Source organism: Malus domestica, chromosome 10 (assembly GCF_042453785.1).
Source record: "Malus domestica chromosome 10, GDT2T_hap1".
In the NCBI taxonomy this organism is placed as follows: domain Eukaryota; kingdom Viridiplantae; phylum Streptophyta; class Magnoliopsida; order Rosales; family Rosaceae; genus Malus; species Malus domestica.
In genome coordinates this window covers 27,235,669-27,247,872 of record NC_091670.1, presented here as the reverse complement: position 1 = coordinate 27,247,872, position 12,204 = coordinate 27,235,669, and the positions used below count along the sequence as shown (strand labels likewise).

At 37.4% G+C, this 12,204-nt stretch overlaps 2 protein-coding genes across 2 annotated transcripts; both read left to right on the top strand.

Annotated features, from left to right (window-relative positions):
• Positions 1 to 7,275: 7,275 nt before the first annotated feature.
• RIN4-1 (RPM1-interacting protein 4) lies at positions 7,276 to 8,343 on the top strand (the record flags this gene model as incomplete). The annotated part of the gene is given in 4 exon segments (NM_001293994.1): positions 7,276 to 7,280; positions 7,282 to 7,782; positions 8,038 to 8,220; positions 8,314 to 8,343. Coding segments are annotated over 4 exon segments (719 nt in total), but the record flags the coding sequence as incomplete, so codon positions are not given.
• A 1,100-nt stretch (positions 8,344 to 9,443) lies between these two features.
• On the top strand, positions 9,444 to 11,821 carry LOC103445384 (uncharacterized). The gene is made up of 2 exons (XM_070807093.1): positions 9,444 to 9,605; positions 9,778 to 11,821. The coding sequence occupies exon 2, from the start codon at positions 9,847 to 9,849 to the stop codon at positions 11,635 to 11,637; it is 1,791 nt and encodes a 596-aa protein (XP_070663194.1). The 5' UTR covers positions 9,444 to 9,605; positions 9,778 to 9,846; the 3' UTR covers positions 11,638 to 11,821.
• Positions 11,822 to 12,204: the final 383 nt, after the last annotated feature.

Sequence of the window (12,204 nt, the reverse complement as noted above, 5' to 3'; positions counted from 1 at the left end):
TATAATAATCGAAGTAGCTCGAGATTATTTAAACGTTTTACACATAAATTTTACTTCCATAATATAGAACTTAGACTCTCAATCAAACAAAAGAGGGATTATAGTGTGAACTAAATCAAGAAAATTATAAGCTACGACTAAAAACTCTAATATATTAACAATAATATGACTTTTAAAGAAATTAAAGCAAAAAATTGAAAAGAAGACAAAAAAGGAGTCATGAGAGAAACCGACAAGCAAACAAGCTTTGATATTTTCAGTTGGGTCGTGGGTCTGCTGTCCACTGATTACGTGTCTCATAGATGTTTCATCTCTAATTACTTGACATGTGTCCACCTACCTAACTAAAATTTAATACTGTTAAATTTAATATATAAAAATAAAATAAAAACATCACCAATAAAATAAAATAAATGTTATTAGCATTCTAAAAATCTCATTCTATACTCCTCACTAGTGTATTTTTATTTCTAAATATAGAAATTTTGGAGTGTAGAATGAGAAATTTGTAGTGCCAATAACAATTCCCTAAAATAAAAACCCACCACAGTGAGTCATGACCTTCTTCCTCCCCTCCAATACCACAACCTCCTTAGCCCCAATCCAACACATCGGCGGCAAACACCCTACATCGCCATGACCTAGCCTCCTCAGATCAGGTATCATGGTCGTCGTTGGTAAGAATACACACTGATTTCGCACCCATCGACAACCACCTACTCGGAGTCTCCACTGATTTTGGCCAATCTTCCGTCGCCGGCGCCTTTTTTAATTCCAATCTTCGTTTACCTCTCTGTCCTCCATTCTCTCTCTCCTCGTCCTCCTTTTTTGTCTCTCCTGTTTGTTTCTCCATCCCCTATCAGATCCACCGCATGGGTGGTCGAAATCTTGCAGGCCTTCGAATCGGAGTCGGTGTCGTCGATTTTAGTTAGAGAGAGCGCGATTGTTTGGGACAAATAGAGGAGGATGGAGAAGCAAACAAAGAGAGACAAAGAAAGAGGAGATGGAGGGATGCCAACGTCGATGAGAAGATCGGAAATGGTGGCATCAAGGCCGGTGGGTGCCTTTGTGGCGTCAATCTCGTCAGTTTCAGTCAGTCAAAAGATTGTGGAAGAGATTAAGTCTAAATAATTTTTTTTTTAAACACAAAATAATAAAATTTAACAATGTTAAGTTTTGGTTGAGTGAGTGGACACATATCAAATAATTAGAGATGCGACATGTAGGAGACACGTACTTAGAGGACAACACTAATACTAACCACGTTTAGCTCCAAACCTCCTTACAAAATGACAACCAAAAACTTTCTTTTTTCGTAAACAAAACGGGGTGGAGAGTCTAGAGACTCCAAATGGACACAATTAAATTCCCTCTGACAAAAACAAGACGATCAATAAAACACATCGATCAAAAAATAGAAAAAGACAATTGATAAAACATATACATACCCAAAAAAAAAACGCTAAAATCACTAGTCATCAATACATTTGTAAGGGATATGATATCCGCACATCCTATTTTACTTCTCACACACCTTTTTAATTTTCGGCCGTCGGATCGGATGAATTGAAGAAGATCAACGGACAGAAATTATTAAGGGTGTGTGAGAAGTAAAATGAGGTGTGTGGATAGCACACCCTTATTTGTAATTGTTAGTCATTGATTATGTTACGTTGATGTGGTTGGATTTCAAACTACGGTCAATAACCTTTCACACTGCATCAACAGCTTGTAACTACATCGTTTTTGTATGTTCATTTTTACTAATCGTTGCACTCATCATGAACAATGGCTTCAACAATCAATCAGACACGCATAGACAATTATTGGTAACTTTGCTTTAAAGAGTAGTAAAACACATAGTGCACTGAAAAACCAATGCCCATAACCACTACGCGTCACGGGCCTATAACTTGTCAAAGCAATATGCTTCTTTTTTATTAATCTTGCATGAATGATTGTCGTTACCACAATGTAAAATATCATGCATGCATAAACCACTCTTACTAGCACAGATTGAATGAGAGAACAGTAGAACATATCCTACTATCAAAATTTGATGAGCGAAAAATGTAGCAATATATAATTTGAATTCTACAGGGGATAATAAAAAAGAGCATATATTATCAACCAATAGCATTTTACGTAAAATTGAAGAAATGAACAACTAGAGACGGAGTCTTAACTCGCTGAGAGAGATGTTTGAACATTGTTCCTTGAAAATGTATAATATATTTCAACAATCATCTTAAGCATGTATGTCTAGTGTAATCGTATACAACACGCTTTCTATACGAAGTGTTTGAAGAAATATAAACTAGTGGATTAATTAATTAAAGTAATGAGGGTTTTGTATTTAATACAAACTTCATAAGAGTGGCCACTTAATACTACGGTCTAGTGATATTCCTTTCTTCACTTGTAAGTGAGAGATCTTAGGTTAAATACACCTCTCTGCCCCTTAGTTTAGTGTAGATAATATCGTTTGTTGAAAGAAAAAAAAAGCTTCATAAGAGTTGGGAGATGGGAGAAAGAAAAGTTAATGAAAGATTAGTGTGCTCTTCTCTTTTCTATCATTGGGCAAAAGATTGGGCAATTGTCCGGCCGTTATTCCAAAAGGCTATCTTTATGCAAAAGGCCTCTACAATCATACAAAAGCTGCACCATTTATTATGTAGTTGGTCATTTAGTGCCAACCTAACTAAGGAGAAAAATTATCAACATTAATCCAAATGACTCTAGTTACGTACAATACAAAGATGACAAATTTAGAGTGCGAGAATGTATCGGTGCAATGTTGTTTTTGTTGTTTTGAAGCCCACAATTAGCTTGACTCGTTAGTGTGGGTCTAAAGTGAATTTGAATATGTAAATCTTACATACGAGAGATTTTTTAGTAAAGATTTTCGTGTCCTCTTGCATGTCCGTTCAAAGCGTACATGCAAGAATACTTTCTTGCATACTTTCTTCTCAGTCAGGCCTAGAATACTTTCTTCTCTATAAAGCTGTTTTCTTTCAAGTTTTGAACCAGGTTTCTTCATGTCAACTTGGGCATTTGGTTTTGACAAGTTGAGTTTTGAATAACGGCTTTATTCCTGCTCTTCTTTTATAAAACAACCCAATTGTTAATTAAATTAAAACTTAATTAGTTGGCAAATTGACCTTTCCAGAAGACGCATAAGTTCATAACCCTACCTAGTTAAGTATTATTTATACGATTTATAGTTTATATAAGTAAAACTTAAGATACAAATTTAATTGTGTATTTTGTAGTACCAATATTTAATTTTGTATTTTAGAATGTAATTAAATTGGTAGTGCATAATGTTTGCTAAGCGGCAGCTACCACGGACAGTTTATGGACTTTGTCTTTGAAAGAACTTTCTATGGGATTTCTATGGGATTAAAATAGGGAACTTTAACGAAAAACTTCTGATACTGTTCAATTTAACAAAAAAACACATTTTTACACTAAAAAATCAATCTTGGTACTATTCAATTTACCATTTATTTTGTCTTTATCGTTAAAACTCAAAGTTTTCAAATTTTTTTCATTAGTTTTTCTATTAAAATATGAATCACCTAATTTAAGTTTGTGCATCTCACCTCACGCTTAGCAACACATACTGCGTCAACACATAGACAGTTGCGCTAGTGAAGAAAGTAAAGATTTTACCATAAAATTAATTAGTAATGTGGGGAGGAGTTCAACTACTTATAAGCACGTATAAGGTCTCTCATTTCTTCCATGCGAGATTGATACTTTCAATACACCCCCTCATGTATAAGAAACTTTGAAGCCTAGCACTTGGACAACACAAATCAGAAGACGTGAGCCATGTGTGGCAGTTGGGTTTCACATACGGGACAACCTGCTCTAATACCCACCGTAAAATTAATTGACAATACGAAGAGTAGTCCAATTATATGTAAGTCTATGTAAGGTCAATTGTTTCTCCAATACGAGATCAATACTTTCAACATTATATACTTAAATAGTTAATTTCGACACACCATATACTAAAATGTGTGTGTACCCAATTCAAATCAGTTTATAATAATTGAAGTAGTTCGTGATTATTTAAACGTTTTACGCATAAATTTTACTTCCATAATATAGAATTTAGACACTCAATCAAACAAAAGAGTGATTATAGTGTGAACTAAATCAAGAAAATTATAAGCTACGATTAAAAATTCTAATATATTAACAATAATATGACTTTTTAAAAAAAAATAAACCAAAAAATTGAGAAGAAGACAAAAAAGAGGAGCCACGAGAAAATGTTTCCACAGAAACCGACAAGCAAACAAGCTTTGATATTTTCAGTTGGGGCTCTTTCACAATTACAATTTAATGTTAGCCGCCACTGAAACTAACCACGTTTATCTCCAAACCTCCTTCCAAAATGACGACCATATACTTTCTTTTTCGTAAACTAAACGGGGTAGACACTCCAAATGGAGCACAATTAAATTTCCTAACAAAAACAAGAGCACAATAAAACACTTCGATAAAAAATAGAAAAACACAATCAACAAAAGGAATTGGATCCTCTCTAAGGCAATGCTTCGTAATCCTACTGACCGGATAACATGGGCTGTTAGATTTTGATCCAACGGCTACAAACATGAGGTTCTTCTAAAGTTTTAATAATTGTAGTTGACCCATGTTGTCCGGTCAGTAAGATCTCGAGGCTTTGCCTTAGAAAGGATCCAATTCCTCAACAAAACACATATGCACTAAATTATAAAATTAAAAATAATGCTAAGGTCACTCGTTATCAATCTGTTTGTGATGGCTAGTTTGTTGATTATGCGATGTTGGTATGAATGAATTTCACACTGCATCAACAATTTGTAACTACGTCTTTTTTGCATGCTTATTTTTGCTAGTTATTCCAGTCATCATTAAAAATAACTTTAACAATTAATTAGATACGTATGGATTATTATCAATAACTTAGCTTTAAAGAGCAGTAAAACACATAGAACAATGAAAAACCAATGCCCATAAGCACCTTGCATTACCGACCTATAACAAGTCAAATCTATATGCTTTTTTTTTAGAATTTATACATGAACGACTGTCGCTAACACAATGTAAAATCACTTCAAACCGATAAAAGAATGTCAAATTCCAGTTAAAAAAGCTCACAATTAATCATGCATGTATGAACCACTGTCACTAGCACAGGTTGAACGAGAGAACAGTAAAACATATCCCACTATCAAAATTTGATGAGTGAAAAATGTAGCAATATATAATTTGAATTATACAAGGAATAATAAAAAAGAGCATATATTATCAACCAACAGCAATTCACGTAAAATTGAAGAAATGGCAAATAGGGACGGAGTCTTAACTCGCTGAGAGAGATGTTTGAACTTTGAACAGAGAAGAAGCAGAGACTTTCACAGAGAGAGAATGGTCAAACATGACGGGTAGCGTCCGTCAATGGTTGATAAAACCCTCTAGAAATATTTCCTTTCTCTTTCTACACCCTCATCCTCTCTCTCTCTCTCAAATAATTCCTCTCTCTCTTGGTGCTTCGTTGAAGGGTTTCGTGGAGGAGCTTTTGGGGTTGCCATATTCGTGGAGGGTTTTGGTCCAGGAGTTATACTCTGACATTAATTTCCTGGGGTTTTTCTAAATCTGGTGGACAGAAAAATGGCAGTGAGTTCACAATCTTTTTGGGTTTTTTGTGCTTTATTTTTTTGAATTCCAGAAAAATATGAGCTTTATCTGATTTTTTATTCTAATTTTGGAAAATTTCTCCTATGTTGGGAATTGGAATGGAAAAATATGAATTGGGATTGAAAGTTTACTAATTTAATTTCTGATGAGCAATAACTTTTGATTTGAAAGCTTGTTGACATGTAAAGTTGCATACTTTATGTGATATTGATCTGGGTTCTGTTATTGGGGAGTTTAGGGTGCTCAATCAGAGTGCTTTTTATCATTCCTATTAATCTACATTTCAGCTTGTGTATACGATATATGTTCGATAATTACATCGAACAAAAAAGAAGAATTCTTGCATTTTTGTTGCTGATGTGGTTGAATTAGCATTGAAAAAAATTGTGCTTGGGTGAACTGGAGTCCTAGATTTTGTTATTTTGCGTAATAGTTGTACTGAGTTTGTGTTGCCGAGTTCTTGTTTGAGGGTCATGAAGCAGAAGATTGTATTGGGGATGAGCGGTCTAGTGTAGTCCAGTTGATGTTGCACTATGCTTAAACAATGATGCACACGGCTCCGATGTTTTGATTCTTGGATGTTGAAACTTTTGCTGAAACTTCTGATGTTTTATGGTATCTTTATTAAAAATTTTAGAGCTAGGAGGTAATTGAAAACCTATGTGTTGTATGTTTGATAATATGTTCTTGGATAAAAAATTTCTCGCCCTTACTTCTTGTTTGCATTATCGCATTTGAAATTCTCAGGCTTCTAAGTCTTCATTGTTTATAATGTGGGTAGAGAAATTCATTTGTTTCGATGAATTTTATAGTGTTGAGTTACAACATGACTAGGTTGGATAAGTTATCCTTCATTTGTTGCGTTTACAGAGAATTGAAATTATTGGCTTGATCTTGGTTATGCCAAGATAGTCTATAATACCACTGAATTAAAGGAATTCGGGTTTGATGTTGCTTTGGGTTGATGTCTTTTTGATTAGAAACTAGAAAGGCATATGTATGCAGTCTATTTCATTTGGCATATGTTCATTTGAATAATTTCCATGGGCATTTAATCGTCCGGCCATTTCCTGCCCTCGCTTTTTAAGGACGTTTATGATAGAAATAGAAACATGTTCAGGGAAGATGTCCAAAGCATGCCTTCGAGAAAATGCTTAACTGTCTCACCTGACAAAAGAGAGGTCACCATCTGTTACTTCCTTCTTTGAATGCAAGCAAAGCTTGTTGAAGAAGTATCTCTTTTGCGTTGCTCTAAGGTTTAGGGAGTTGCAATAGATTTTGAATGTCCTTTTCTTCCATGATCTGTTCTAACCGTGCGTATTTGAAAGTTTGTTGTAATGTAGTTAAGCAAGGTCAAGTTGTGGTCACATAGAACAGCCTGTCATGCTTGTCCAATTCATGTTTGAAATTTTGGTCCTCGTTTCTGTTCAATGGTTCCGTCTGCTTACTTTAACTTACTCATTCAATGACCCTGCTTATAGAAGAGGTCTTATATACATCATACAATGCTACTTGATGTACTGAAATGTATTGATTGATGAAAATAGTAGGCACTAGCATGACAATATTTTCTTATTGTGGCAGCAACGTTCACATGTACCAAAGTTTGGCAATTGGGAAGACCAAGAAAGTGTTCCTTACACTGCCTATTTTGATAAGGCCCGTAAGGGTCGAACTGGTGTTGGGGGAAAGATGATTAATCCAAATGACCCCGAAGAGAATCCAGACATCCTCTCTGACACATCTGCATCATCTCCTCCAAAAGTTAGACCGGAACCAGGAAAACCAGTTCATGAACGGAGAAGAAGCAGGGAGGATAATGACCTAAGATTTGCCAACTCCCCAGCCCAGCGCAGAAGTTCTGGTGAACATCAACCTAACAGAGGCCGTGGGGTTAGTTCTGGTGAAACCCATCGAAGAGCTGCACGACCAAGTGCTGGGTCTGAGAACAGTGTTGAACGTTCACCTCTCCATCGCAATGCAAGGGTCTCAGGAAGAGATTCACCCTCCTGGGAAGGAAAGGCGTCATATGAAAGTAGCCATGGCACTCCTGCAAGATCCCGCCTCAAACCTCGTGATGAAAGTGTAAATTTTCTTCCTCATATCCATATAAACTTGTCAAACTGTTGTCTGTTTTTCCATATTTATTCGTAATTACAGTAAAAAGATATGGTCCCAAAAACATGTTTTGACTGATGATCAAGCATCATTCGAAAAAGTTTTGCTGCGGTAAGAACCCATTGTTTTTGAAATGATTGTTCCTGTATTTAACTTTTTATACTGATACAATACCTTTGTCAAGTCTTGCTCTTGAGTGTTTTATCTGTTTTTATGTGGCAGCCTGAGAAAGGTGCTGCTGTTCCCAAATTTGGCGAGTGGGATGAGAACGACCCGGCATCAGCTGATGGTTTCACTCATATATTCAACAAAGTGCGGGAGGAGAAGGCGGGAAAAGCACCAGGGACTCCTTCTCATCCGTCTTACCAAGATGCAAGGAAGCAGGGTTCCAATGACAGTGCCAAGGTATGTCATTAGTCACCATTTCACTCACATTTTCATACAAACACTGGTTTTTATGTCTCATTTCGTTTTCTTTTTCGGACTGAAATTTTGCAGTGTTGCTGCTTTCCATGGGGCAGAAAATGAGATTGAATCGTATCTTCGAATTTGTGGGGTGAATTGTAAGGTGTTTGGACCTGTAAATATCTTAAGGGCTCTGTGTCCATAAGGGAGGAGTACCTTCTATAAAGTGCATCCATTTTTATCTATCAAAGCTTGTGTGTTATTTTTGTATTAATAAAGATTTCATCTTTTTGGTTTTGGTCATCTTTTTAAGGTGTGTTATTGTGCGATTGAATTACCAATTGAACTAGTATATATGGCTGGAAAAGACTAGATTCTTTTATTCTATTTCAATATATAATATCAAGCAATATTTGCTTGTTTTCTTGGGATGCATTCTCTTCTGCAAGTATATCTCGCATTAGTATCCAGCAATAATGCCATTGTATTAATAACGATGCTCTTCACCCTCTCCGGGCTATCTTCTCAGCCCTTCCTTTCATTATTGCCCTTCCTTTCATTATTTAATATTGCGAAATGATTGATTATCGGCTTTGTAGGTCACCATTTAAAAACCATCTCTACCAAAATTTAACCAAATTATTTAAGTTTTTTTTTCGGTTTTTCCCAAGCTTGAGTGTGAGATCTCACATTCAGAAAGGTAACACCAATTTTCAGTGGAGCTTCTTAAAGGCTAAAGACATTTCAATCCACTCTTTTGACTACAGTTAAATTGTACACGTCAACCAAAAAAAAACTTCCATATCATTAACATCTAAATCAAAAAGTTGTTATGATTACATTATTGCATTTAGAGAGAGAAAAAAACTCTCATGTGCCGTGGCGCGCAGGCATGATTGTTTCCAACTGATTTCTTTTTATTACATAATAACTTGCATTAGAGTCAGAGCCGCCGACAAGAAAAAAGACAAAATAGAAAAAAGAGAGTTCAACAGTCAATACTAAATCCTGACCGTTCAATCGGACAACAACCAACCTGACCTCTTCACATTCCGCGATGCGTACAAATAATAGGAGTCCACCCTGAGGGCGCTCGCATACAATCCTCGCGCCACAGACCAAACCAGAAAACCCAATCGAGCGCCAAAATTTCGCCGCGCGTTTCAAACTTCAAATTTCGCTGAAAAAATTACGTTAAAGAAACTCAGACGAAAATGTTGGATTAGATTTTTAAAAATTGAAACCTGAAAAGCTCAATCCCTCCTCTCTCTCTCTCTCTCTCTCTCTCTCTCTCTCTCTCTCTCTCGATTTCGGATTGCCAGTCCGCCATAGCTGAATCGAATGCAGGGAACCGATTGCTCTGTTCGAATCCGTACAAATCTCAGGTATTTCACTTCGATTTAGAACTTCCATTTCTTTCCACGCAGAAACCCCCCTTCATTTTTCACTTCTATTTCTAGATTTACACATTCCCCCGCCCCCTCCAATCTTTGAACCCAATTGAGAAATTGTATTAAAATAGCTGAAATTAGGGTTTCGCTGAATTGGGATTTATAGGAAAGCTTCGATTTTTTCTTTGAGATATTGAAATCTCTATGCCCAGTTGAGATTAAACTCTACAAACTCATGGTGAGAGAGACAACTGTGGAGTCCTTCTACCGGAGGCTCCGTGAGTCCGCAACGGCGTCGTCTCAATCTCCTCTTCTGATATTTCCATCGACTTCAGATGTGGACTCGCTTTGCGCCCTCAAAATCATCTTCCATGTCCTCGAATCCGATTCGGTTCGATACGCTTGCTACCCTGTTTCTTCGTTTCAGGAGATTCACAAGTACGCAGGGCCCGATCTGTGTTCTTCGTCCGAAAACCCGGTTTCGATACTTTTGATCAATTGGGGCTGCCACCGGGACCTGAAGAAGCTCCTCAATTTGTCTCCCAAGGCTCGTGTTTTCGTGGTTGACACCCACCGTCCGATTCATTTGCATAATCTGAGCGACCAGAATGATCGTGTGGTTGTGCTTTATACTTCGGATGATGAGGGGCAGGCTGATTTGGCGTATGACATTGAGGATGTGTCGGCTTTGGCGAATGCGAGTGATTTGAACAGTGATGATGAGTTTGACCATGAATCGGATAGCGAAAGTGACGGTGATGACAGCCAGAGTGAGGAGGAAGAAGAAAATGGTGACGGGTCGAGAAAGCGAAGAAGGGTGGATCGGGAGAGCGACCCAGTTAAGCTTTTCCGGGACCTGAAGAGGAAATATTATCATTTGGGTACTTTTCATGGTAAGCCTTCAGGGTGTTTGATGTATGATTTATCACATTCTTTGAGGAAGAACACAAATGAGTTGCTTTGGTTGGCTTGCGTTTCGTTAACGGATCAGTTTTTGCACGAGAGGTTAACGGATGAGAGGTACCAAGCTGCGGTGATGGAGCTTGAGCAGTACATTAACAGTTCCGGGAATTTGGAGGCAGTGACTAATGTGACTCTCAAAGACGGCACGAAGATTCGTGTGCCCCAGGCTTCTAGAATTACATACGAAGATGAGCCTAGGCTAATGTTGTTGCAGGAGTGGAATTTATTCGATTCGATGCTTTGTTCTTCGTACATTGCTACTAAATTGAAGACGTGGAGTGACAATGGGATGAAGAAGCTCAAGCTTCTTCTTGCAAGGATGGGATTTTCGCTTGTGGATTGCCAGCAAAAATATAGGTACATGGATACAGAAGTGAAACAGCTGATGAAGGAGGAGTTCGAACGGTTTTTACCTGAATATGGTCTCACTGATTTCTACTACAGGAGCTTTTTGCGACTCCATGGTTACAGATCAAGGGTATCTGCAGCAGATGTTGTGTATGGAGTTACAGCGCTTCTTGAATCGTATGTGACATCAGATGGTTCTTGTGCTTCCAAGGAGTTTGGGATGGCTTATGATGCATTGTCAATGAACAATCTCGATAAGCTGAAAGGAGGAATGCAACAAGCAATAAAGATCCAGAGGGCAATTCTAAGGCAAGGAAGCATGGCAATAACCAAGAGAGGCTGCATAAGAAGTGGAAGGAAATTTCGGTGGGTGAAACTCGAAGACTCGTTGGATGCAAAATTATTGGGGTACCCTCAGGCATTGACAAAATTCTGCTATTTCCTGATGGACGGTCTGAGAGAGAAGGGAGCTCGAATGAAGCCTCTGGTTTGTGCTTGCTTGGCACAAGAGCCTAAAAAGGTGTTGATAGTTGGGGTTTGTGGGAAGCCTAGACTTGGAGCGGTTCAAGGAAATGCATTTGGAATTGCATTCAGAAATGCAGCCCAGGAGATCGGTGCAGAGTTCTTCCATGAGTTGTTTGAGTCGTCATGGATTGTTCTGGAGGCAGCTAAGATGAATAGCTTCATGGTGAGGCTGACAGAAGCTGTGATGTAGAACATTGTAAGGAAAATCGCCTAACTCAACACACTTTTAGCTACTTTTTCCATTCTTTGAGCAAAAATTTGGGTCACGTTTTATATGAATGATATTTAGTATGCTTTTAGTTGATCTGTACTAAGAGATATGTAATTGTCTTTTGTTTTTTCTTCGCTTTTCTTGAATAAATCTTTTTGATTTACTGTTGTCGTAACATGTTGTTTCTTTCATATATAAACTGAACTTGATTTTTTTTGTAAGTAATCAATTTCTTTGGCGTCTGTTCTCAACCCGTAACCTATATGAGCTTGAAGTTTCCGTTGTAACCCTGCAACTTCTTCGTACGGTTCATACCTAGTGTTATTGGTGGGATTATTGGGTACATGTACAACTGAGGGCATATAACATGAAATGAGAGATACTGATAGGTGATATATCCTTGGTTACGTGTTATAATCTCTTTCACTGATTTTGATTTCTATTGAGATGTGGAATCACCTACACAAGTGCATTGTACTTAACTCTTCATTTGAATCTTGATCATCTTATTGTTCTGCATTCTCAACAGTTTCTGTCAAAACTATG